This window comes from Zootermopsis nevadensis, unplaced genomic scaffold (assembly GCF_977971745.1).
Source record: "Zootermopsis nevadensis isolate Lab colony 2312 unplaced genomic scaffold, Znev_1.0 Znev_ptg000004l, whole genome shotgun sequence".
NCBI classification, from domain to species: Eukaryota; Metazoa; Arthropoda; class Insecta; order Blattodea; family Termopsidae; genus Zootermopsis; species Zootermopsis nevadensis.
This window is the reverse complement of record NW_028259136.1, coordinates 2941783-2967915: the sequence shown is the minus strand read 5'-3', so window position 1 is coordinate 2967915 and position 26133 is coordinate 2941783. Positions and strand designations below refer to the sequence as shown.

The 26133-nt window shown below is 39.4% G+C and overlaps 2 protein-coding genes across 4 annotated transcripts in view; one reads left to right on the top strand and one right to left on the bottom strand.

Annotated features, from left to right (window-relative positions):
- Nucleotides 1-303: 303 nt before the first annotated feature.
- On the bottom strand, nt 304-2619 carry LOC110830872 (kxDL motif-containing protein CG10681). The gene is made up of 4 exons (XM_022066224.2): nt 2443-2619; nt 2144-2343; nt 1378-1584; nt 304-743 (listed from the first exon to the last, which is right to left on the bottom strand). The coding sequence occupies exons 1-4, from the start codon at nt 2583-2585 to the stop codon at nt 625-627; spliced, it is 669 nt and encodes a 222-aa protein (XP_021921916.1). The 5' UTR covers nt 2586-2619; the 3' UTR covers nt 304-624.
- A 4259-nt stretch (nt 2620-6878) lies between these two features.
- The window catches only part of nvy (CBFA2/RUNX1 partner transcriptional co-repressor nervy), a 159884-nt gene continuing 140629 nt past the window's right edge, over nt 6879-26133 (top strand). For 2 of the 3 annotated variants that reach the window (XM_022066146.2, XM_022066145.2), the window contains exon 1: nt 6879-7130. The gene's annotated coding sequence lies outside the window, so the exon portion shown is untranslated. Of the gene's footprint in view, nt 7131-24731; nt 24812-26133 lie in introns of all 3 variants that reach the window. The other variant, XM_087342878.1, reaches the window with a different exon arrangement.

Below are 26133 nucleotides of genomic sequence, written 5' to 3'. Positions count from 1 at the left end.
ATTGGTCGAGGGGGAGAGGTCAAACTAAGACAGGTACCCTGGTCCTCCAGGTTGGGGGTTGGTCGCAAGGTTAATAATCTTGCACCGTAAAAAGGAAGATGTTTCGAAACCTCGATCAAAACCTCGGACAGACGGACCTAACAGAGGACCAAATGGAAGAGGAGAATTGAGGAGGCCATGGACCGAATACGGACCGGAGAGCCATAGAAGAAGTTTGTTTCATTGGTGTGTTAGAGTGATGGGTGAATACTTATATACGTGTATGACAAAAATTAAGGCAGCAGAACAAGATTTTCTGAAGATACTGCTTTAATTCACTTTACTGTACCATACGAAAAGCTATTTTAACTCCACAGATACATTTTATTGCAAACAAAAGGATTTCATCATACATACAATTTTTAAAATCACAACCATAATTCTTAACTAAAATTATAACAATTTATTTTATTGAAACTATTGCTATATAAGAGATAAATATTTGATTTATACATATATATCATTTATTATGTTTTCTTAAAAATATGCAACCTTTATCATTCATGATTTGCAAATGATCTGCTTCAGACAGTTGTGAGGCTATCAGCAATGAATGTACTTTAGTGAAGCATTCGGATAAATACATCATCCAGTATCTGAAGTACATGGTGAAGAATCATTGTTGCTATTTCCATTAGGACTGTCCGTAGATGAACTGTTCTCCCTCTTTATGGAATGTCTCTCATCAGTGCCAGGATCTTCAACTGTCAACATAAAAGACATAGTGGAAACATTTACTGACAATGCTGAGGATTTATGAAGTTCTACACTACAGCATAAAATGTCAATCTTTCTAAAGTGCAGGGTATACTATTTAAAATTAACCCGATAACAATCGTGTACTTTGGTGCAAAAATGAAATTGGAATTAGGTCCACCCCCATGTAATACTCTCACAACCTCTCTCGTGCACTGCTCATGACAGCTGTGCAAGAGCTATACAGGTGTGTTCATGAGCAGTGTGTTAATTGTGAAACATTTAGCGGTGCATATCCAAACAAGGAAGTACCAAAAAAGACCACTAAGATTTTGTATAAATCCCCAGCCATGTATGCTATTGTTTTCAAGAAAAGTCAATTTATGTATTTCCCATTTCAAAAAATCATTACCATTCACAATTTGGGGCTTCTACATTAAACGTAGTTCTACTTCATAAGTTCACATGCTTACCATGTTGGCATTACTGATGACAGAAAATTAAACAATTAGTGTACAAAGGTAAAGGAAGTTGCTTGTACTGGCATGATATTCATATAAAGTTTCATGAAAATCAATCAATTGGTTCACAAACCTTTCAAGTGTGCACATATATAATGAGGATACTATGATAAATGCTTACATTCTTCATTAACATCTTCACCACTTTTATCCCTGGAATAATGTGATTCTTTTAATGAGCCTGTTCTTGAATGATCAGATGTAAGATTTGTTGCAGAAACTGCAACTGTTTCAAAAGTTTGTCTTGTTTTGCTGGGACCTGCTTTGGCTTTGGTTTCAGCATCATCATTATCATCTTCCTCTACATTGTGACTTCTCTCCATCACAGCTGCAATAATGCAAATCACATATTTCAAATTAATATTTTTGTTTGTTGTGGTTTAAAACACTTACACACACTTATGAAGTAAGTCTGACTTCTGTTGCAACTTTCAGCTGCCTACCACACATAGAACACATGAATGTGAATTCGAAGTTCTATATTGTAACACCTCACAATATGTTATTCTGGGAATAACTTTACAACACAGTGACCATGTATTTAAACTTCTTTATCACACACCCATAAACCTGTAACATAATTTGTGTTTTACTTATAGTTACTGTACTCAATATAAATCTGATAGTCTGTCTTCACTGGTGAGTCTGAATAACAAACTAAATTAACCTACCTCAATCTTGTCATCAAATTCGGATTTGTTGGAGATATATATATATTTTACATGTGAACCAAAAACAATCTTTGCTACCTTGGCTCCAGAAACAAGTCTTTTAATAAACACAGGACCTGCATTTTAGACATGAATGCTACATGTCAACATAAGTGGAAACGTTTGTTGTACCCGACAATGTAAAATACATACAACAGAAACATGAAAAAGGCTTACCAGAAAATGCTTCTGGATACTGTGAAGCTAATTTAGTTGTCATTACTCTTATTCTTTTAAAAATGCTGTCTAAATCTTTTTTCATTTCTAAGAGTAGTTGTGTGTGCTTTTTAAACTCTGTACCGGCTGATTTTAGCCGATTTACAGAAAGAGCATTGCAGTTGGTTAACATTTCATTTGTCTTTTCAAATCTCTGTAACCTGCAACAATGAAACTGCCCGTTATTATCAGCTATGAAATTATGCATACATAACCTTAAACGTAATCAGTTAGGTAAATCGTTAATTCACACTGCTTACATTTGCTTCTGTGCTCTAATCATAGCTTCTACATCTTGTTGGTCAACTATTCCAGCTAAACCTTGTATAAAAACCTCTGGTGCTGTATAATTTTGAAAACATTCTATACTTCCCAAATCACTCTCAGGAGTATTTTCAGCCATTTTGGGATTCCATCAGTGTTCCAACTTGACGAGTTTGAAATTTACAGTCAATCTATTAACGAAGGGAAATTCTCTTTAGAGTATTCTTTCCAATGGGACACTTTTGTTATTAGAAACAGATTTATATTCATTCATGCAAGTGTAAGTGGACGAAAGCAAACAAAACCACACGTGCAAACGACGTAGGGATTGTGTCAATCTACTGGCCTCATGGATATGTCGAAGGCCGAAAGAGTCACAGTTGCTATGGTAACGAGCGTACTATTCATATGATAAACATAGTGTAAGATACCGGATCTAATTCTGATATCTCTCCAGATGTAAAAACTGATACTTATAAAAATACACAGACACTTTTTGTTTGGTGAACTTTTATCATCTCTGTGCTAGAAAGAAGGCAATGTGTGTAATTGTAAGAGTAATACATTTATGTGGATACATATTCGCAGCAGATGTCCTTGCGATGCCAGTTATTGAATGGAGAATTTTACCATACACATTCCATTTGATTTAACAATCCGTCAAAACGTTTGTGAGATTTTTTGCAACATTTTTTTAAATTTAAAATTGGCAGTGCAGGTGACATCGATCACAAAAATGCCCTGTCAAAATTGCATCTGATGCTCGGGCTCTCCTTTTTTATCTCAGTTATTGCGTTATATTGCGCCACCCACCCTCCGTAGCTAACACTGCTGCGACACGGTACAAGCTTGCAAGGGTAGAGAAGGAACCACGAGCGTAACATTCCCCAGCTGTGACTATTCTGAATGTATGTATGTCTGTCTGTCTCAGTGTATGTATGCCGCGTACCGTTGTGCTTGTCTCTCTCGGTGCTGTAGCTCGCTTTCCATGTGGGCATCAGCTGCTACGAACCAACAGCTGTCCCGTAACAATCAGCGAAAGCGACGTTGCCAGACATGCCATAAACGTGTAATTTCAGGAAAATTAAATTGCTAGTCACCTCAATTGATTGCTATAAGACATAGCTACATTGATGTTCTCTCACGGTTCCTGTGGCCGGAAAAGTACTTGTTTGCACAGAGTAATGAAAAATGTAAAATCCGTGGTAAATTGTAGTTTGCAGCTTTTTAAAACATCTGGCAACGGACATATTGGTTCAGGAGTAGGAAATTTGCAGTATGTTTCTGTAAAATTGACACCGCTACTTTAATGAGGACGGGTAATTCATCATACCGGTACGTATCTGTAACACGGAAAATATGTGCATGGAATTCGGTTATTGTGGTTGTATTTAAAAATGTCTTGGTTATATGAGAGATAAGGAACCTTTGGCCTTAATGATAGTACACTTTCTCGGAATGTTCACATTCTGGGGGATGGGTTAGTATGACAAACATTTATTAAACATTATTTAATTCTGGCCGCAGAAACCCAGCAGGTACATTCACGAAAGGCAAGCTACAGCCTGTCCATACTGCCAGATTGCGATCGAGTGTCGCAACCGCTCTCAAAGCGCTTTTGATGGCTCTCAACCGCTGCGAGCTGTCACCCACACTCCTGACCCTATCAATTTGCAGGCTGCCTATGTTTTAGGCGCGCACTCCATCCATAGTTTAGATTACCAACCTGCCTTTACCATGCTGTGAGCTCGATGGAAGCAAAAATGACGTAAAAGTATGTGTTTGATAATTCTTTTTCATTACTTCCCCATTTCCATGCCTAAATGTTGGTCTTTGGGGTACACTCAATTTATATTTTGAACTGAGCGACTTAAGCATGTGTTACTTAGAGCAGAAAATGTTTGCGATAATGTGCGCCCTTATGGGAAACACGTGACATTTCCTTTTTAGAATTACTTGTACTGCTTTTGCTTTGCAGAGCGCATTCCATGCTTCATAATGGTATAGATGAACCGAAATATGAACGACATTTTAGCAGGAGTTGTAATTAATATATGCGGCATGTATTAAAGGATCAACTATAACTTCAGAATTAATCAACCCTCCAACACAGACTCTTAGAATCCATCTTTGGAGAAATGACTCATGTTTTATTCCGGGTTATAGTTTATAATAATAGAGTTAGCCTGAAAGTAACTGAATTAAAACAAAAACAATAATCTAAATCACAAAAAACATAATAAGATGTCGGAAATATTATTTAGTGTAACTGTAGAATTATATTAGTTCGTACAGCAGTGTACATGTAGTAATAGACAGACACATAGAATATCTAGGTCCAAGCCCTGGAATATTCTCTAGAAATCGTGAAAGGGTACTACTGGGCCAGGATACAGATTATCAAACCACATAGAGAAAACTTCTTGGATAACGACTAGTCGAAAGACCCAGAAGATTACAAAGACGTTACAATGGTCGAAAAATGGCATTTATTTGCCTAACCTTAGGACCACAAGAAGAATATTAAGTTAAACATTATAACTTATATTTAAAATATTAAAGAATTTTGTATCGAGACTTTAAAATAGGCCTTTTAGAATTATTTAAGTTCGAAAAGGATTCTTCCGAAGTGCGACCAGAATAAATTTTTGTAAGAGTAGAAGAAGATGGAATAAGTTGCACCCCTCGAGATTTGAGCAGATACCTGCGACGTAGGGGGCCCTGTAGGCAAGTGATGTGCTCATTCTCCATAAGATCAAAGATATTTCTCACGTGTTCGTTGCTTTTCACTGCTCCGCTGTTTGAAATATTGTTACTTCGTTATTATTTCAGTTTACGTCAAATCGGAACAAGCACGATGTTTGCCGGTCTGCTAGTAACGTAGCACGTGACTTGTCAGGCTGCCGCATATGTCACAGGTATGCACGTAAATCTCGGTGCCGCTTTTGATTAGTGTGTCATCATTTGACCGCTACTGGGGCAGATCACTTCGTCCGGAAACAGAAGTTTGTGTCTAGCTATAGGTGCCTGTCTCCTGTCTCTCTCTTTCCAAACTTGAGCTTATTGTAGTGGTGATTTTTCAACTGCCACGACCAGTCTTCGGGACTTCATTCATTCATTCACTGAGTTTCTTGCGCCATGTCAATACATCTAGGAGTCACATCCAGACGTCACATTGCCCCTACTAACCGTTCCATATAAATACCATCTTCAGCTGCAAGTATGTCTCAAATTACAGACCCTTAAAATTGTTAACATTTTTTTTCAATATAATTAGTGTTGCATTTCTGTTGTTCTTGCAGGACAGCGATTTACGATGTGTAAAATGCTGGTTATTTGTTTGTATTTTTTTTCACGACGGCATATTAAATGGTGACGATGGTGAGATAGAATGAACAAGACTATTATTCTGAATATTATAGATAATGGCTAGAATATAATTCGTCTTTATCCTTGCAATAGCTTTTAAATAAAATTTGTAATCTCTGTTTTCAACATCAGGGTTTGTTTGCTGCACTCCGTAAGTAGCCTGCATTTAACGCGGCATTAACATATGTAGAGACTTTGTGTATGTAGTTATTTAGCTATGCTATGTCAATTAATTAGGTTATTTAGTGTCGTATCTCATCAGGGTGTCTAGCTTTGATGCTACGTTGTTCAAGGGTGACTTTGTCTTCTTCTGTCTGTTCTATCACAAATGTCTTTTTACAGTTCAATGTACAATTAAACTTTACGTTACTTTGTATTTCACTTCAGTGTCAACTGACAGTCGAAAATACAACGTAATGTCCAACTGTATATTCACAGTTAGCAGTTATCACTCTACCTAAGGAAATGACGTGGAATTGCTATGCCGGATAAAACCAAATCATGCATAGTTTTGCTGAACACACTGTCAGTTGCTGCAGTACAGCCTATTACAAACTAGCTGTCCATAGACTGTCAAATATTTAATTACGTTTTGAATTCTGAATTCTCGCGTTAAGGGCAGAACATATATTAAGAGCGTTTGAGAACTCTACACCCTGGAGAAAATTACCCAATGAGGAGCTCCATAGATAATAGACATTGTGGTTTCATAAAATGCAGGTAATTTCTTTTCTAGCTCTGTTTACTAAACTTCTCAAAAAGGTGTCTACTTAATGAAGTTAGTAACTTTATTCGATGTCTGTATAACGCATAGTAAGAGTATGCGATTAAATATATCGATTACTTGGCACAGTTTGAAATGATCGATTATCGGAGGATACGTTGTTGGCATGACACTCTAATTTATTTTAAAACAAATAGATTTGCGGAAATATTTTTCTTCCTAGAGAATTACTAATTATATTGTATTTGGCAACGCAGCGAACAGGGAACACGTGCGCGCGCGCATGGCAGCAAACTTTGGCGGGCGGCTCTCACGAACAGTTGAAGGCACATCGTCTGCTTCACTCGTTGCGGTAGCTTCGGTGTGGCTTGTTGGGCGGGACTTATATTGCAAACAAAGTAGTCTGTCGCTTATCGTCAAACGTGGCAGTATAACCAGTAGTCGCAGTAATAGGTTTAGTTCATGTTGTCGTTACATAGCGTGTGAACATAATCGTGATTGTTACGTAAATATTTACTGAAGAACATTTTCAGTTTGAAGAAATAACCATCTCCTGATTGAGTACTGGAACTGCCTCCGTTAACTAGCAAGGTAAGGGAAGTTTCCAATTAATTATTATGACAACTTTTAAACACGCAGATTATACAACACAGCATATATCAGCGCCATATTAAGTATATCGTTTTTGTGAATTTGTTATTGTTGTCAACTTGGGGGTAAACGTAGTTATAATAGATATTTATACCAAGTATGTCAGTTGTCTAACTATACTCTCAAGTCAAATGCGCTCTGTAAAGTACTACATTGTTAGAGTATTGCGTTTGTTAAAATAATGTGTTTCCTGTTATGGAAGAAGGAAAATTCGAAAGTGAACCAGAGTAAATTCGCCATTTCTGTATGTTAATACCAGGATACAGACGTAACATAGACAGAGCGAGGTGGCACCAGACACTGTATGGGTTATAATAGTAAACACGTGGGAAGTTGTCAGGTTCCATTACACCCCGCGTACCTTCAAGGGAAATAGTGTTCATATAAAGCTTCAGGTCGTAGCCGTGTTGAAATTGTGCAGAGTAATTATGATGATCGAGCGGTCGAAGGTCATCGAACGTGTGGCCACTCTGATACTACGTGTGGACAGACATACTTTCACTCTATGAATTATTAATTTATCATGGAACGTGAGAAACGTTTTATTCTGCTCCGTACTGACAGTTTAAATCTACAATTTAAATGTATTGTCAAGCATGGAAGTTGGATGTATGTATTTTGTTCGACACCATTTCCATGCTTACCCATAGTTTCCATCGCGTAGGTCTCTGGTAGGTACCGTAAATTTACAAAAAAGAATCTTGGGCTACTTTTCGCAAATTGTTATCACCCGAATACAGTTCTTTTCGAGCTCATGCGATGTGAGGGTTCTTAACAAGGCTTGAATACAAGACATGAATGTCAAAACAAGTCTAAGAAATATAAATGTGTGGTGGTGATTAATAAGAATAATATGAGAATCTGATGTCACAAATCGATCTACTTGGTAACATTTTAATAAGGATATGTTTCCATGCATCCATATAGTTCATCTATAATAAAATGTATCGATGGGGAACAGGCTAATATGGAGTAATAATGGTAAAACACAACTGGAATATTCCAATACAAGTTTAACTAGGAATTATCAAGGTGCGACTATGAACAAGGAAAATAAGTTTAAGTTTCCGTTAGGAATGGGATTAGTAATGGAAATAAATGTCCAGAAAACACGTCTGTGGCCCATGGCCGAAAGGGGCAGAGAAATTGGGTGGCATTAAAATTCCTGTTTTCCCAACTCTTCCCCCTTTATGTCAGCTTCTGAAATAAAGAAAAGAAAACAACAATTTTGGCGGCAGTGTACGTGATACGTTTGTAACACTGCAAGTGTTCTTTGGAGACGGCAATAGGAAAGGTGACAAGAAACAGATGTCTTTTGCGGTGGTAGAAACGTGGGAAATGGTTGCTGTAAGGTGACCTTGGAGTTGTAGTTCTCTGTTTAACGGGGAATGGTGCCCGGTATGTGTTTTATTGTTAAGTGCTGAGTGCACCTGTTCTTCTTTAGACGGGCCGTAATGCAATTTCAGCGCCCTGTCTTGAAGGTCTAAATGCACTGGTATTTTTGCTCAAAATGTGACAGTAAAACATTTTTTGCATTTGCATTTATTTTCTACGTGTGCAGTTCTGTAGAATACGTGAAATGAAACTTCTGCTTTTATATTATTTCTTTTAAAGAAATTATTTTTGGTCTGTCTAGTTCTTATCTGCATTTTCTCATAGAAGTTGTATGGTTTGGGTTGAAAAAAAATCGATTTAAGAGTAACTACAAAGAAAATTCACTGTTTTTAACCGGATGATTAGGTTCTGACTAATATCTGTCGTGTGTAGTCTGTGACCTCTCTCTCTCTCTCGCAATAAATACATGAATAATACTTATCATTTAACGACTGTCGGGAAATAACAATATTTGCAGAACCGAAGTGTATAAATATATACAATCCATTTTTTTAATAAAATTCTGATAAAGTAAAAAAAAATGTAAACTGTAACTGACGCAGTTTAATAAATTTTAAATACGTAGAACATCTAATTTCACACACACAGGAATTTTATTATTGCATTCGGTGTTTATCAAAAGCAGTGAATTGGTGTTACAATAACATTTCGATAATTTCTTGGAATACTGTCGGATGAGCTTATATTTTGAAGGAGGAAACAATAATACACATGTAATTTTGGTATGGAAACGTTTTGAAAGGCATCCACTTGAAAGACCGAGAAGAAAGTAAGAGGATATTGAAATAGTTCTTAAGAAAGTAAGTTACGAGGAAATGAACGGGTCCAGGATCGGATACTGCGTTGGTGATAACGTTGCTGAATTTCCTGCGTCTGTTACCGGGTGTCAAATAAATTGATACTGGCCCAAAAGTTTCTGATTTTCTTAACCCAGTTTAAGTGAAACATCAGTAGCAGGACTGTTATGTTATTGTAACTGACGTTTGAATCTTACGTATTGTTTTCACGTTTTTATAAGAAGGGTACTTAATTCATACACAAGCTAATTTTATTTGCTATAGGCTAAACTCTGTGAGGAGATTGACTCTAACATTTATCTTTTATAATATTTTTTTTATTTTTTATGTTGATTATAACTTGGATGATGTTGAAATGTTGTTTGTCTTTGTTTATCTTATGTTTTAATTGTTTATTATTTTTGACTAAATCGAGCCCCTGCTGTCAGTGCTGCAGGCAGTCTTTACTTGCTCAGATGTCACTTCTTCTGGTTTAATGTCTGAAAATTAACAGCAGCACTTGACACTCAGCCGATTGAGAAATATCCTGCTTTTATAGAACCTGAAGGTTCTTCACTGGCATAACCAAATCCCGTCTTAAATTTCTACCCTGAAGAAGTTCGTATCACCACACAGTACTCTCGTAACATTTCATTTTAATGGGATCTTGCTATATATGTCTTTGTCTCCCGACCGATTTCCTCCCACGAGATTTTGCAGTCAGAGTTTGGTGTCGCCCCCTTGCATTTTAAATGTCTGACTCATCACCGTAACATTACATTGAGTGTATAAATTATAAAGCTTATCAGAGTGTATTTTTTCTCATTTCCCGTTCGAGTAAACGACCTCCTTCGAAATATGCTATTTCCTTGTTGGCGCAGGCTTCCTAGAACCCGTGATTTTGATGCCAGAGGGATTGTGTTGTTACGAAACAACCCGCGAACCAACGAAGCATATTTTTCGAAAATGTCCAAATCTCAAGCCGGACCAGTGGATTTTACAGTATAACAATTCGTCTTCCCACACAGGACTTTGGGTAAAGCAGTTTTTGCTTAAAAATGCCAGTTGCTTTCCGTATTGAATTTTTAATTCTATGTAACTGAAAATCTTCAAAGAATCTCATTTTGAATTGCTCGAAGGCGTTGGGATCAATATGACAATACACGTTCGTAAAATGACTACCAGGCATTGCAGAAACTTGAGAATTCTTGTGTGTATTTTGAAGGTGGCCGTAATCACTAAAGGTTGCAGACAATATATTTATTTTACAGAATCAGGCTCGGTCATCTATTTAGTTTCCAGACCACATTTGCTGTTCATCGTCATTATCAACAGTTTTTCTTCAGTCCTTGAAGGACCTTGGCCTCCTCACAAATGGGAGGTTTCTAAATATTTTTCGACATCGGTTAGAATTCCTTGGACGAGTGACCAGCTCGTCGCAAGGCCACTACCTGTACAGGAGAGCACAACGCAGCAAGACGGGGGCAGTGATTGGGATTCGAACCCACGATTTCAGCCTCCGAGTGATGAAGGGCCAAGCGGCCACTGTGACCGGGCGGTTTTCCACAGTACCTTCCGGCAAATGCAAGGATAGTGCCTTAAATAAGATCATGCTTACTTCCGTTGTTATTATTCCTAATGAACAATTTTATCACTCGACTGTATAGTCTTAGCTATTGGAAACGTCGTTAAAAACATCATAAATAAACAAAATAGTAATAATAAAATCTATTAAGTACGAAGATGTCTGTATAGATCGTAAAGAAATGAAACTGATTCATGGATTACTATTATAGCGTCTTACACTTTGTCACTTTCGGGGTGTTCGAACTAGCGGTCCACCGATCCACTGGGCGAAACCGTACTGCATTGATGTCAAGTTTTTGCTCCGACTTACCCTTATCAGGGATTAGAGCCCTGCCTTGTATCTGCGTGTGAAAGTAACCAGCCCATGCGCGGAACTGTACGAAACTGTAACATTCAATCACTAATGTTTGTTACATCGTCTGAAGACAGGTTGTTCAACGACGTTATATCAGCTGCAGAGATTTTGTAGCCTTTAATGAGATGCAAGCGTGGTTATAAATAGTGAATTTGAAGGCGTAATGGGAAAGCGATCCTGACCAGGAGTAACTGGGGAAAATCATGTGGAAATTTAATAGCCGATGCCTCTAATGGATCTCATAACGCCTACTTTTCTGTTGCACAGACTTTGTGTTCCTCAGACAGTACGCAATGCCTTCCATGGATGATGTGTAATGAGTCAACCACTGTGAAAAGTATTTACAGAATTTTACGTGAAAGCCAGTTACCAACAGGCGGGATAAATGCAAAATCCTGAAACGTCGTATTGGGACAGCTTAGATAATAATCGGTAGTGTCCAACATAATGGCTTTCTTCTGGGTTGTTGCACTGTTCTTTCTGGAATAAGTTTGCCGACGTTTCAGAGGTGCTTGCTGTCTTCGTCATCGCCCTGATGTTGGAGGGAGAAAGGACCTCTGAAACATCTACAGCCTTCTACCAAACTAAACGGCGTAACAACCCAGAAGACCTCCGGTGCTCAGGACGTTGATAGGGGCAGCAAGCACCTTTGAAACGTCGGTAAACGTCTAGCAGCCAGATGGCAGATTTCACAGTTGTGGTGCAATTCATCAAAAATCGAATCGTGTTGTTTTTGCTTGAAATAAGGTTATAACGGACCCATTTTATTCGAGGTCATCTGCAGTTGAATCCGCTATCTTGTAGTGACCGGTTTACAAACTACTGTTAGTTGAGCTGAAATCTACTGTCATCATCATCATTGTAATCTTGGATTCATGCACAAAGACACTGAGAAGTGCAATGTGTTGTCTCGTCTCTGCAGTTTATAATTGTGTGGTGTCATATGTTTTTATGCACTGAATCAACGTCGAAGGCTTCGCTAACATATGGACCAGGAGAACTTGTCACTGTTTTGCATTTTCTAAGTGAAGATTTCTGTCTTCTGGGTTATTGCGCTGTGTAGTCTGGTCGATGTTAACCAACGTTTCAGAGGTCATACTGCCTCCGTCATCAGGGCGATGAATCGCCCTGATGACGGAGGCAGTATGACCTCTGAAACGTTGGTTAACATCGACCAGACTACACAGCGCAATAACCCAGAAGACAGAAATCTTCATATTCACCGCTGTGAGAACCTCAAGTCTTACATTTTCTAAGTGCTTGGCCATATTTATTAAGCCGTGTCAAAAGGTATTCGTTCATTAACGAACCCCGTATAATTTATCTCTACAATTGAACCTAGTGAAATTCCATCCTGAAATTCCATATACTTTTTTACTCCCTTGAAAATGAGCATTTTTAGCATCGGTGACATTTTCTCATATTTTCAGGTTTTCGGGGAGACATTACGTTCGTCTTTTTCATTCACTTTTTTAAAAGTAGCTTTTTGTAAACAATACGTAAACCTAAATGATACCGAAACGTTTAGACATCTCTGCTGACGAACCATATTATAGCATGGTTATGTTATTTATCGTTTATAAAACCCAGTGGTAACTCATTTGACAATAACACTGGATGTGTTTATGAACTTCACAGGTGGCTCGTGAAAACCCGTATGGCTAGCTTAGACGTACATTAAAACGTTTTCTGAAAAAGAATCAAATCTAATATGTTCCTGGAAACTTGCTTTCTACATTTCAAGGGCTTCTGATGCAATCTTCCTTCGGAAAATGAAATGCAGTCCGTCTCACCTGATAGTTGCCAAACCCGATCCTCTTTGTTCTTAAGCAATGCATCTTCTGTGCAAGTAGAATGGCTTTGGGTGATAAATTCTATCTCCAGCACGTGGGTTAAAATCTGAAATTTCCTTAATATATTTTTAATTCTCTACGTAAGATTCTGAGGGGTATGACGCACTGTTCGGATGCCATACAAAGTTATCGTTGTAGTATTTACCACAGATTGAACACAATTTTATTCTCTTACTTTGTGTGGCATATAAAACGAAGCAACTGAGTAAAGGAGTAAATTTGTATGTAACTGAAGAAACTTTTTGTTCATAAATAAAACATATTATATAGCACGGATGTTTAGAATATCTTTGTGAAAATGTGTACCATTGAAGAAAGTTATTATTCTATATTTTCCCGATGATAATATAATTTGTATTTATGCATTAACACGAGTAACTTGGGTCACTGTTAGTTATTACCACGTAGGTCCATAGTACATAACATAGTCAATCCGATCGAAGTTGTTTCACGGTGTTTAAATTACGCCTATTCTGTTGCTCGAATATCCCCATTTAGGTTTTAGATAGATCACTGGTAAAGCAAATCTGATCTGCATAATAGAATCACATTTGAATGCGAGGTTCATTTGTTATTACTTTCTCCGTTAATCTTGTTGTTTCATTTCTCCTGTGACGACACAATTCTGTACAATTTGAACCATTTGAAAGGATCTGGGGTAATCCCAAAATACTCTCAAAGGATGACTGGCGAAACTTTTAGAGAAATATCATTACGAAACTGTAAATTTGATTTTAACGTGAACCAAGCTCTGGTTCCTACATGTGAAAGATTGGATTTACTGTAAAGTAAAGCTATCCCGCTATGCGCCATGTAGGCGCTTTTGGGGAGGGGAGGGAGAGGTTGTATGGCTGCTACACATTCTTAACCTCAGCACTAGATGGGGTCAGAATCACGCTTCACCCCCGGGAAAGGACCTCAGTACCCACTAGATGGGAGACTGGGTGGGCTCCAGAGCCGATCTGGACGCAGAGGCTAGGGGAAAAATCCTCTGCCCCAGTCGTCCAGTCCGTAGCCAGTGACTACACTGACTGAGCTATCCCTTTTTTAAAAAAGTAATAAAAATCAGTGTCCCTTCTTATTTAACCCTTCACAACTGAGCGCTGTAACGTTCAGTACCTCTGCTTTATTCCCACACGTTGTTATGTGTTTCGTATGATTCTCGTAATAATAATTATTTTCCTAAGCAGAATGAACCATCTTTAAATATCGTTTAGATGACGAGCTTTGAATTCAAGGGTTTAAACAAATATAAGCCTTTAGAAAGATGTTTGTCTGCCTGGGGGACAGAGCAGGCGTCTACCCCATACACAGATGGGACGTCACACGCGGAAATACGTCGGCTTATCATCTGTCGATGTTGGAAATAAAGAAATGGTTCCGTTCTGTGGCGGGGGGAAGCGAAGGGGTGTGATATTGTTACATTCAGCCCTGAAAAGGGATGGAGGGTGAGAAACATGGGGTATTTATTTTAACTACGACTTCCACCTGCTTAAGCTTTGGCCCCAAATATTCCCAGTAGAGCGAAAAGTTTAGCGATAAAGTCTCGACGAAACAATGCGGCTTCAAGATTGCTTTATTTATTCTTTCAAGCATTTATTGCACAAAGTGAAAACAGTTATAAGCTTTTAGCGAGGTGATATTTATGTTTGTTCATAAACACATTTTGGAAGCTTTCTGTACTCCTATGTATACTCTTCGTTCTTGTATTATAAGTCGAGACATCGTGACACTTCTACGTAGTTGAGACACTTGTTCTCTGCAGGTACTTGCACGTCGAAACAAGTTACTTTTCTCCTGAATCTCTGGAGGCAACTGATCACTTGCAGAGAACAGCGTTAATTAATGCTACAACACTTCGTCTTCCTGAAGCTGTCTTCCACTTTTCCTTTATAAGGCAAGCTCAGACTTACCTGGATAATTTGTTTTGTTTCGTGTGCGTTCTCTGCAGATAATGAAGTCTGCCCGAATGTCAGGGTTCCGAAACTGCTGAAGATATTTTTCTTATGGAATTTGATATTTGCGGTTTACATTAGACTTTGCTGAATGAATTTTATTTCGGTTCGTATAGGTCAAATATAATCCATAGGCCTACTTTCAGTAAAGCCCAAATCGAAAGTCGTATCTTTTCTATATAAAAGGTTCATTGTGGCAAAAGTTGTTTAGAACTTAAGATGTAGATCCGATTAATATTTGCAGTGTGATTTTAAACTATTTTGAGATGATACAGGCCTGTAAACTGAATTGGCGAAATACGAAGGAAAGTAGTTATGAATCTGTGAGGTGTAAATGGGTTTACAAAAGTTCTGGGTTACTAAAAGCATTAATTGTTCGAGTGTCGTCACTAATTTTGTTCGTAGACCCTTCACATTTTAAGTAGCTAGCGAGTTCTTAGCATCAGGTTCAGTAATGGCGGGCAAGGAGTTGCCGCCCGTGTGGAAAGTAGATTAGTCTGATCAGGTTCAGTGATTGTGCAAAATCACAAACAAAACATTTGGAGTACACACAGACACATGCACACTCCTCCAATCGGCACTGCATCTTCCACTCCTATTAACGCTTTGAAGCACTAGGCTCATCTAAACAAAACAGAGTATTAAAACGTTTACCTTCCTCAAAGAAAACAGTGTTCTTTAGTCCAATTCAACGTCCCCTCCTGTTGTCTGATGATGTAAAGGGCCGGTTCCCGAAACGTCGGATTTAATTTGGATGGATAATGTCCAAAAAATAATAATTGTGAGATTTCAGGTTCACACGGCGACATGTATGAAGATGACAGACTTTTGGGATCTTGTTAGATGCCCCGAGCCCCAGACGATGGAACGTAGGTAAACTTCTACCAGACTGCATGTAGCAACAACCCAGAAGACTGTCGTCTTCAATTATCATGTTTTTTTATGACATCGAGTTCAGAGATATTATTGTTTTCTTCTGAGGATAACTCAAAAGCCATAAATACACTCTGTGTAGGGTGTTAAAGCAGGTGGTACTTGCATTTACCACTGTGCTTTATAGAGTTAAACCGTAGATTAGCTGAACTGTCACTAGATGCATGCAGAATTTCTGCTTGCAGTCATGAACGCCTTTGTACCTTGGGAAGTTTGGGGTTTTCATGGCAATGACAACAACGATGATGTTCTTCTGGGTTTCGATCCCGTGTGGACTGGTCGGTAGAAGCCAGCGTTTCCGAGACACGTACTGTCTCCATCTTCAGGGCTGAAGTGACGATGCTGGGATTCATAAAGATTATATAGGTTGGAAAGAAGGGGAAATCAGAAGGAATGGGCCAATCGGAACGGAATTATTTACCCAATGCGTTTTAATATTATTCCCCGTCTAAACATATTTTTAGGATTTAAAACCAAAATGTATATGCAATATTAGCATCATCATTGCAGTTCTTTTACAGGCTTTTTGCGTCATGTTTACTCTGAACCAGATTTGATATTTATGTCAATTGGTTTAGGCTTCAGAGTGTAAGAATTTTTTTTAAAGTTTGCCTTCTGTATTTAATCTGCATAGCTCCGTCATCTATTTGGGGGGGGGGGCATGGTGACTAGGCTACGGGTTGAACAATCAGCTTTCGATTTCCGGTAGAGTAGGATATTTCTAATCGCCGCAACGTCCAGACATGCTCTGAGACTCACCAAACCTCTTACCCAATGGTTAACGGTGTTTTTTCTTCTAGGGCAAAGCGACTGGGGCTTTAAGCCGACCGTACTTTTTCTAATGTTGACGTTAAGAATACGTGGAATTAAAAAAAACACCCCTGACAACTTTATTATTATCGTCATAATTATCATCACTGTACACTTAACACCCTTCTCGAAGGTATCACCACCTTGTCGAAGGCAATCTGCCGGGTGAGGAGGCTTGCGTGCTCAAATGACCCTTAGGGCTATGCCGGCCTGAGCTTCGGCTCATGGTAGGGTCACCCAAGCCGGACAGGTCTAAGGAGATGCGCTAGACTAAGAGTGATACCCTGGTCCTCCAGGTTGGGGGTTGGGTGTAGGGCTAACAACCTTTCACCTTTAAAAAAAATATGTGTTACGAAAAAATCAACCAAGCCTCGGATCAGGACGGACTCTTTGGCACGACCACGGCAATTGAAAAAGGACATGAGATTTGGTACCTGGAACATTAGGAGCCTCTATAGGGCTGGGGCACTGAAATCAGTGTGTAGGGAATTAGGGAATTATAAGTTAGACTTAGTGGCAGTGCAGGAAGTGCGATGGGAGGGGGAGGGCACGATCCCAGTGGACAATTTTACATTTTTCTATGGAAAGGGGAATGACAATCATCAGCTAGGGACGGGTTTTTTTGTTCATAGCAGAATTAGGGCAGCAGTTAAGAGAGTAGAATTTGTTAGTGACAGGTTGTCTTACGTAATTTTGGAAGGACGTTGGTGCGACATCATTGTCCTTAATGTTCATGCCCCAACTGAAGACAAAAGCGATGATATCAAGGATAGCTTTTATGAAGAATTGGAATCAGTATTTGATACATTTGGCAAGTATCACATGAAAATTCTGCTAGGAGATTTCAATGCAAAAATTGGGAGGGAGGATGTCTTCAAACCCACAATAGGCAGCGAGAGTCTCCATGCACTTAGTAATGATAATGGCGTCAGAGCAGTGACCTTCGCTACGTCAAAAGATTTAATTGTAAAAAGTACAAAATTTCCACACCGTGATGTTCATAAATACACTTGGACTTCTCCAGATGGCAGAACACACAATCAAATAGATCATGTTTTAGTAGATAAGAGAAGGCAGACAAATGTAATTGATGTGAGATCATTCAGAGGAGCAGATTGCGACACTGATCATTATCTGGTGGTAGCAAAAGTGAGGGAGCGGCTTTCAGTAAGTAGACGAACTAAACAAAATTTTGACACAGAAAGATTTGATTTGAAAAAATTAAGTGAGGGAGAGGCAAAGGAACAATATCAAGTTGAAATTTCGAATAGGTTTCAAATTTTAGAGACAAATGAGGATAATGAAAGTGTGGACATCAACAGGGAGTGGGAAAATGTCAGAAACTGCATCAAAATTTCAGCAAAAGAGAAACTAGGATACTACAGGAGAAAGCAAAATAAACCGTGGTTTGATGAAGAATGTTCAAAATTAATAGATCGAAGGAAGCAAACAAAATTTCAATGGTTGCAGAACCCAAACAAAACAAATGCGGATAATCTATGTAACGTGAGACGTGAGGCTAGTAGAACCTTTAGGACTAAGAAAAGGGAATACCTGAAGGGCAAAATTGCTGAACTTGAGACAAATAATAAGGAAAAAAACATCAGAGACCTGTACAGAGGCATTAATAACTTTAAGAAAGGATATCAACCCCAGACTAATTTGGTAAAGGATGATAGTGGCAATTTGCTTGCAGATCCAATAAAAATTGTGAATAGGTGGAAAAATTTCTTTAGCGAGCTCTTAAATGTTCATAATACTGGTGATATTAGACAGATTAAAATGCATACAGCTGAACTGTTGGTGCCAGAACCTAGCTTAGATGAAGTGGAACTAGCCATTGGGAAGTTGAAAAGTTATAAATCTCCAGGAATTGATCAGATTCCGGCCGAATTAATTAAAGCAGGTGGCAAAGGGTTGCATATGAGGATCCATAAGCTTATTCAGTTAATTTGGGATAAGGAAGAGATGCCACATCAATGGAAGGAATCCATAATTATTCCTATTTATAAGAAGGGGGACAAGACTGAGTGTGGTAATTACCGAGGAATATCGCTGCTATCAACCTCATACAAAATTCTATCCAACATTCTTTTGGCAAGATTAACCCCATATGCGAATGAAACTATTGGGGATCATCAGTGTGGGTTCAGACGAAACAGATCAACGATTGATCAGATCTTTTGCATTCGTCAGATACTAGAGAAAAAATGGGAGTTCGGTGGGACTGTACATCAGTTATTTATAGATTTCAAAAAAGCCTATGACTCTGTGAAGAGAGAAGTGCTATATAATATTCTTATTGAATTTGGTATACCAAAGAAGCTAGTGGGTCTAATAAAAATGTGCTTAAATGAAACCTGCAGCAAAATTCGAGTAGGTAAATATGTATCTGAGACATTCCTCATCAAGAACGGTCTAAAACAAGGAGATGCTTTGTCTCCCTTGCTCTTTAACTTTGCGCTAGAATACGCCATCAGGAAGGTCCAAGGTAGGCAGGAGGGTTTGCAATTGAACGGGACACATCAGCTATTGGCATATGCTGATGATGTTAATTTATTGGGGGACGATATAAATACAATAAAGAGGAACGCAGAAGTTTTACTAGAGGCTGGTAGACAAGTGGGGCTGGAAGTAAATTCAGAAAAAACTAAGTACATGTTAGTATCTCGTCATCAGAAGACAGGCGGGCAAAATTATCTTAGGGTAGCTAATAAATCCTTTGAAAGGGTTACAAAGTTCAAATATTTGGGAACAACAATAACAAATCAAAATGATACTTGTGAGGAAGTTAGGAGGAGACTAAATTCCGGAAATGCTTGCTACTTCTCAGTCCAAAATATTTTGTCTTCCCGTCTGATTTCTAAGAACCTGAAAATTAAAGTATACAAAACAATAATCTTGCCTGTTGTTTTGTATGGGTGCGAAACATGGTCTCTCACTCAGAGGGAGGAACACAGATTGCAGGTGTTTGAGAATCGGGTGTTGAGGAGGATATTTGGGCCTAAGAGGGAAGACGATGGGGCGTGGAGAAAACTGCACAATGACGAGCTTAAAAATCTGTACTGCTCCCCCAGTATTGTGAGGGTGATTAAGTCGAGAAGAGTGAGATGGGCGGGACATGTAGCGCGCATGGATGGGACAAGAGGTGTGCACCGGGTACTGGTTGGGAAACCTGAAGGGAAGAGACCGCTGGGGAGACCTAGACGTAGATGGGAGGATAATCTCAGGCGGGATCTATGGGAGATAGGAGTTGAAGGAAACTGGATTTTGTTGGCCCAGGACAGGGTCCGGTGGAGGGCTTTGGTTAATTCGGTGATGAACCTTCGGGTTCGGTAAGCCATCTAGTTAGTTAGTTAGTTAGTACACTTAACACGTTCTTGTAACCGATCTTTCACAAGGCGTACTGTAACGCGGGGTTATAAGAATTATGTCGCTGTCGGAACTGGGCGAGATAAAATTCGGTTCTTGTTTTTGTGTTTCTGTGATAGACGTGAACATATGCGTGGAACACGTGTTTGCAGGTGTTGCTAACATTTGCTTGTCACATACTGCGCAGCTGTTACTCGTGATCCGATGCATAGGTCGACAGGAGAAATGTGTACAGTGATTTTGGATATCCGGAAATCGTCGAAGCTTGCGCCTTGTTGCTTTTTTTGCTGTGGATCATAATCCATAGGAAAAGTTGTAATAGTTAAGTGTCGTGGATTCTGGTTGGAGCTACTCTCTGGTACCGTAGGTTTTGTGAACGGATCTCAAAACATGATTACTGGCTGTTTGTCCTCTGGGTAGAAACGACTTCTCTGTAAATACCAACTTTTTTGAAGTAACAAATACATTAAAATAAAATTAAAGTAAAGCTGTCACTCTATACGCCGTGTAAGCGCTTGGGGGGGAGAGGAGGTATAGCTCCTACTCATTCATAACGTCGGCACTAGATGGGGGATGAGTGGTTGAACTTCATAAAAAATATAATTTGTGTACAGATTGGACTAATCTGGCAGTGAACGGAACAACTTAATGAAAACCTCAAGAATGATTTTATTCCATGAACTTAATTAGTTCGCAAGACCAAATATTTTGGTTGGATTTCACAGTAATTTCCACCGTAACGAAGTTTTGAAGTTTTAGGCTAGTCTGTCACAACTTAATGAGATTCTATAGCTGTAAAGAGGAGGAAAATATTCGAAACTCACACTTTGTATGACAAAATGAAATAAGACAATGTTTCATATGAGAATAATCGTGTTAATATTAATGTTATTTATACACATTAATTCCAGAACAGACCGATGTTATGTGAGAAGTTCTTTGTGTTAAATCAGGTTTGTTGCACAAATACTATTGCAAATTGTTAAACAAATATCAAACTAAATACCACCCTGGTGTTTGTACACAACCCTCACGAACACACAGCGTAATCCTAATTAACAGACGTGTGGATGTAATAGTTCATATCGCGAAGTTAGTTGCAGAGCGACACAAGTCTTCTGTAATCGCACTAGTTAAGCATGTCTGCTGGTGCTGATACTAATAGGGTCATTAATTAATCACGAAATACGAGGCATGTAGAAGGAAGTGGTCGTGGCCTGCTTTAATGTACTGTTCTCGATATACTTGGACTGACGAAATGTCGAAGTCATGATAGCCGGTGTGTTGGCCCAGATTTGAACCTGGGGCCTCATAGATATGAATCATGAGTGCGGTATTTAGTAAGAAATTGTAAAGAACACGATTTGAAATACTTGTATTTCTTCTGCAGTGTCTTATGAAATGGTGTCTTTTATCTCTGTTTTGGAATGAAAGTTGCACCACTTTTGTTACAGAACGAGCATAATTTCGAACACATACACCGCCTTATTTATTAATCACATCCCATTGTCCGAACTACAGCAGGTTTTGTAATCCTTGCACGTGTTATTGTGCCGAGCGTGAGCATGTGCACACACAACTGGTCTCCAGCGTTCTCTGAAGCCACCTGAACTAGCAGAAAGCAGAGGCAGAGAGAGATAGCAAATGCTACCACATGTGTTTGATACTGTAACACGTGCTAGAAGGCCTGTCATTGGAAGTGCCTGTTTCAACAGATGTATTCTGTTTTTGTTTATGATATGAACCCAAAGTTTTATTACATGCAATATTATTAAAAATGATAGTGTTTAGTAGATGCTCGCGAACGCGCTTGGCAGTACCTTACGTGTTTCTCCAGCTGTTATGGCTAACTAATTAACTAAATAACTCCATGGAACAGAGTCCTTGAGAAGTGTAAGGCGGAAATAAATTCCCCGCCGTTATGGAACCCTAAGATTCATTACTGTGCTCACAAGAGTCTGCCACCGGTCCATATTCTGAGCCAATCCACACCCTCTCGCCGTCTTTCCTGAAAAACCATTGTTATGAACCTGAATATATTGAAATAAATTGTCAGAGCTTTTACTTCGGCGTTCTGGAAGTGATAATTTTTTCTTCAGTTCAAGGACGACAACTTTCAGTTTATTTGACTTCGATCTGCGCTATTTAACTGCGTCAAAAACACTTGGTGTCTGGGTGAGATTTTAGGTTCTCATGGCAACCATGAAGATGACTGTCTTCTGGGATGTTGCACCGTGTGAGTGGCGTTTCAGAGATACTTGCTGCCTCCGTCGTCATGAATAACTCATCGCTCTGATGATGGAAGCAGTAAACACCTCTGAAACGTTAGTATGTTTCTGCCAGACTACAGGGCGTAAGATCCCAGAAAACTGCCAGTCATGGCTTTTTTATTTGAAGACAACAGCATTTTTTAAGTTGTCTACTGTCGACTGAATTCACGCAAATTAGTCTACAACCGTGTAAGACTTGAGGTTCTCACAGCGGTGAGTATGAAGATTTCTGTCTTCTGGGTTGTTGCGCTGTGTAGTCTGTAGTCTGTAGACCAGACTACACAGCGCAACAACCCAGAAGACGGAAATCTTCTTAGTCTACAACCAATTAGATTGTAGGCATAGCACGTATTATTATCTCAGTGGTGCTTATTCCATTGGACTGTAATGTTGTCTTATTATAGACATAACATGAAGCCAACATAACTATTATATTTAACTCTGTTTAAAATTTTCATGATTAGAAAGTTTTTGGAATAATTTTCTTCGGCGGTAACGCGCACTTCGTTTCAACAACTTGACGCTTTCTTTATTGACGTAATGTAGGCGCGTCGAATAATTATACCACGACAGAAAAGGATCATACGCATGGATACGCCTCTGACACGTCAGCAGAGAAAATATAAACTTGCTGAAATGATACCAATTAATGAAAGCTGTCAAAACAACACTTTCCATGTTTATTAATAAATAATTATGCTAAGGCCATATGTTTTAACCGTTATAGCGTCGTTGTAATACTAAAATACAACGCATAAAGCTAGAAGCTACGTCGATTTGCATCAACATAACAGTCCATGCATAATGAGGAGCTTCATAATTTGTTGGTCTGCTCATCAAGAAAGATAATTAATTACGTTTGTTGGTTACGTGTTGTGTTGTTTAGGATTTATTTCAATGTGAAAATTCCTACAACCACAAACCAATAACCAATAATAGCAAACCAATGCAAAATTTTGACTGAAAAGCTTCGTTTGACATCACTTGGGAGATATCAGCATAAAGTGAGCTAGAAAATTTACCCATAACTTAACTTTACGCATTTAAGTCTTCATGTAAAGTGCCCGTCATTTTTGTCCGATTTCAACCAAAGGTCTGATGTCTCGATAAATGTTAGTAAAATACCCCGGTGTCAAATTCAGTGACAGTCTGTTCTGCAGTTCTCGAGTTATCGCTTGAGTTGAGACAGACAGACAGACATAACGAAGGTAACTGAAGTTCTTTCGCAACTTTCAAATGAAGACTCGCCCAAAAATCGATGTTACATTTTCTGAACATTAGAAGTGGATCCGATAGGTCCAGAATAAGATTCAGTGGTTTTTTGAACTCCGGGTAAGATTTCCGCTTGCAGTCTCTTACCGAAGAGACGTGCTCAAGAAGACCCAGTCTCTCAGTCCATCGGTGTATACGTCAGTTGATAGTTTTTAAAGAACAATCATTAGTGAAAGATTACGTAATTTATCTCACCCAGCTTTAGCTTCCAAGTACACAAATCACGTGCTCTTAGTGTCTTCTTTAAGGCATGTAAATCAATACTAATACGCCATAAAGCGTGTTGGCTGTGTCGTTGCGTACTAGAATCGCGTACCTGGGCTCGAGTATTGGCCAACTCGATTTTCTTTCATCCACCAACTTTGTTCCTTTACATTAGAAAATGAATTCCTGTTCCAATTTCAAAGATTTGTATTTCTCTAAAATCTGTATGGCACTTTTTTAAGTGGCGCTAGTGCCGATTCCACCTCACAAGTTTTGTTAGCCCGCCATGTTGGTAAAAGTACTATTGTGAGGTAGGTCCCAATGGCATAACGCCTTTACGAAATTTTATCAAAATCCGTCAAGCGGTTCTCGATTTGATTCTTGCGGACAGGCAGACATGTTTGAGTTCATATCTTGCATTTCATGCGTAAGAGGACGCTGAAAAACCAGTGTTTGTGGCAATTAAACATCCACGCTTTGTGCAAGATCTCAACGCATTAATAGACAAGCCAACAGCATCGTCTGAAAGAAGTTAACAGAAAATGGCTGTCTTGTCCAGATTGCCCATTCTCAACGGGTCTCCCCAGTTTGGTTTCATGTTAAATCTTCCTTTTGAAATCAGTTAACATTTAGTATAGGTCAAAGCTATAGCCCTGTAGGTCTATTACATTTGCGCCTATCCCTCCCGGGATGTTGTTTCATCCGTGTGCTCTTGATGCGCTACTGAAATTATGTTTCTATTAAGTTGTTCCCTTTCAGATAGCTGTCACTGTGACCTCTGCCATTTACCAGTGTCTGCTGCTACGATAGGAAATGCAGAACCTTGTCGACATTTCACGGTACAGAAATACAAACATAAACTAGGCTTATATTTCATTATTGTTCGCATTACCGAGTGAACTAACTCAGCCTAAATAGTTTTATTTGCATTTGGTAAGTGTCCATTTAGTAGACTATGTGAACCACGCATTGAAATTCGACATGAAGATGAAAGATATGCCCTGATCGTCGCGGCGCCGTTAACGAAATGTGTGAAACGCGATGCAGAGTCGCGAACAAAATCTCTGAGACTCTTTCAAGAAACAGATGAGCTTAGGGATGCTATTTTAACGGTCCTGGCGGCGGGCGACGCCGAGAAGTTCGAGTACTTTCGTAGCGCCGACGTCGTAACAGGCCATATTTAGAATGTTCTTTGAGTGGAAGTGGCAAAGCAGACGCCGGGAGTTGCGACGCCAATCGCCGTACGCGGTCAAAGGACGTTCTAGCAAATGGCTACCGGACCCTTTCTGAGACTTTGGAGAAACGACGTCGGGTTTTGCGCCTTCATTCGTCACGGCGATGTCCAATCGTACCACACTTGGCATTGGTAGTAATCTACATGGCTCAGGAACGATGTTTCAAAACGACGCCGAGCATCGCGTCTTCTATAATCCTGACGTGGTCAGAATACGCCTTATACGGCATTGGTACTTCAGGAGAACATCTGCAATAACTTTGCAAAACCGATGCCGGGCTCGCGTCGCAATACATCTCGACGTCGAAAGAAATGGCAATATCTAGCATTAGTGATGGACTTGGAGGCGTTTAAGATGTCTCAAACCGACGCCTAACGTCGCGACGCCCTTCAAAAATGCTATATTAATACACGCTAGCATGTGATTCGTATGGAAAATGAGTTAGAATAACGACGCCAGTTGTCGCGACGACCCCAGAAGGACCTTATATAGAATCAGTATCCCTCTGCAAGGCCTTTAAGAATAAGTTCCAAAATAGACGCCGAGCGTCGAGACGCCAATCGTCTCGACGCCCTTCAGAAACGCCATATTAATGCACGCTAGCATGTGATTCGTTTGGAAAATGAGTTGGAGAAACGACGCCAATCGGTGCGACGCCAAACGCCGCGACGCCGCCGAAACGGTCTTATTTAGCATTCGTGTCACTCTGGAAGGCCTTTGAGCAGAAGTCCCAAAATCGACGCCGAGCGTCGCGACGCCTGTCGTCTCGACGCCCTTCGTAAAAGCCATATTAATGCACGATAGCATATGATTCGTTTGGAAAATCGGTTGTGAAACGACGCCAGGCGTCGCGACGCGGCCAGAAGGGTTTTATTTAGCATTCGTGTCACTCTGGAATGCATTTGAGCAGAAGTAACAAAATCGAC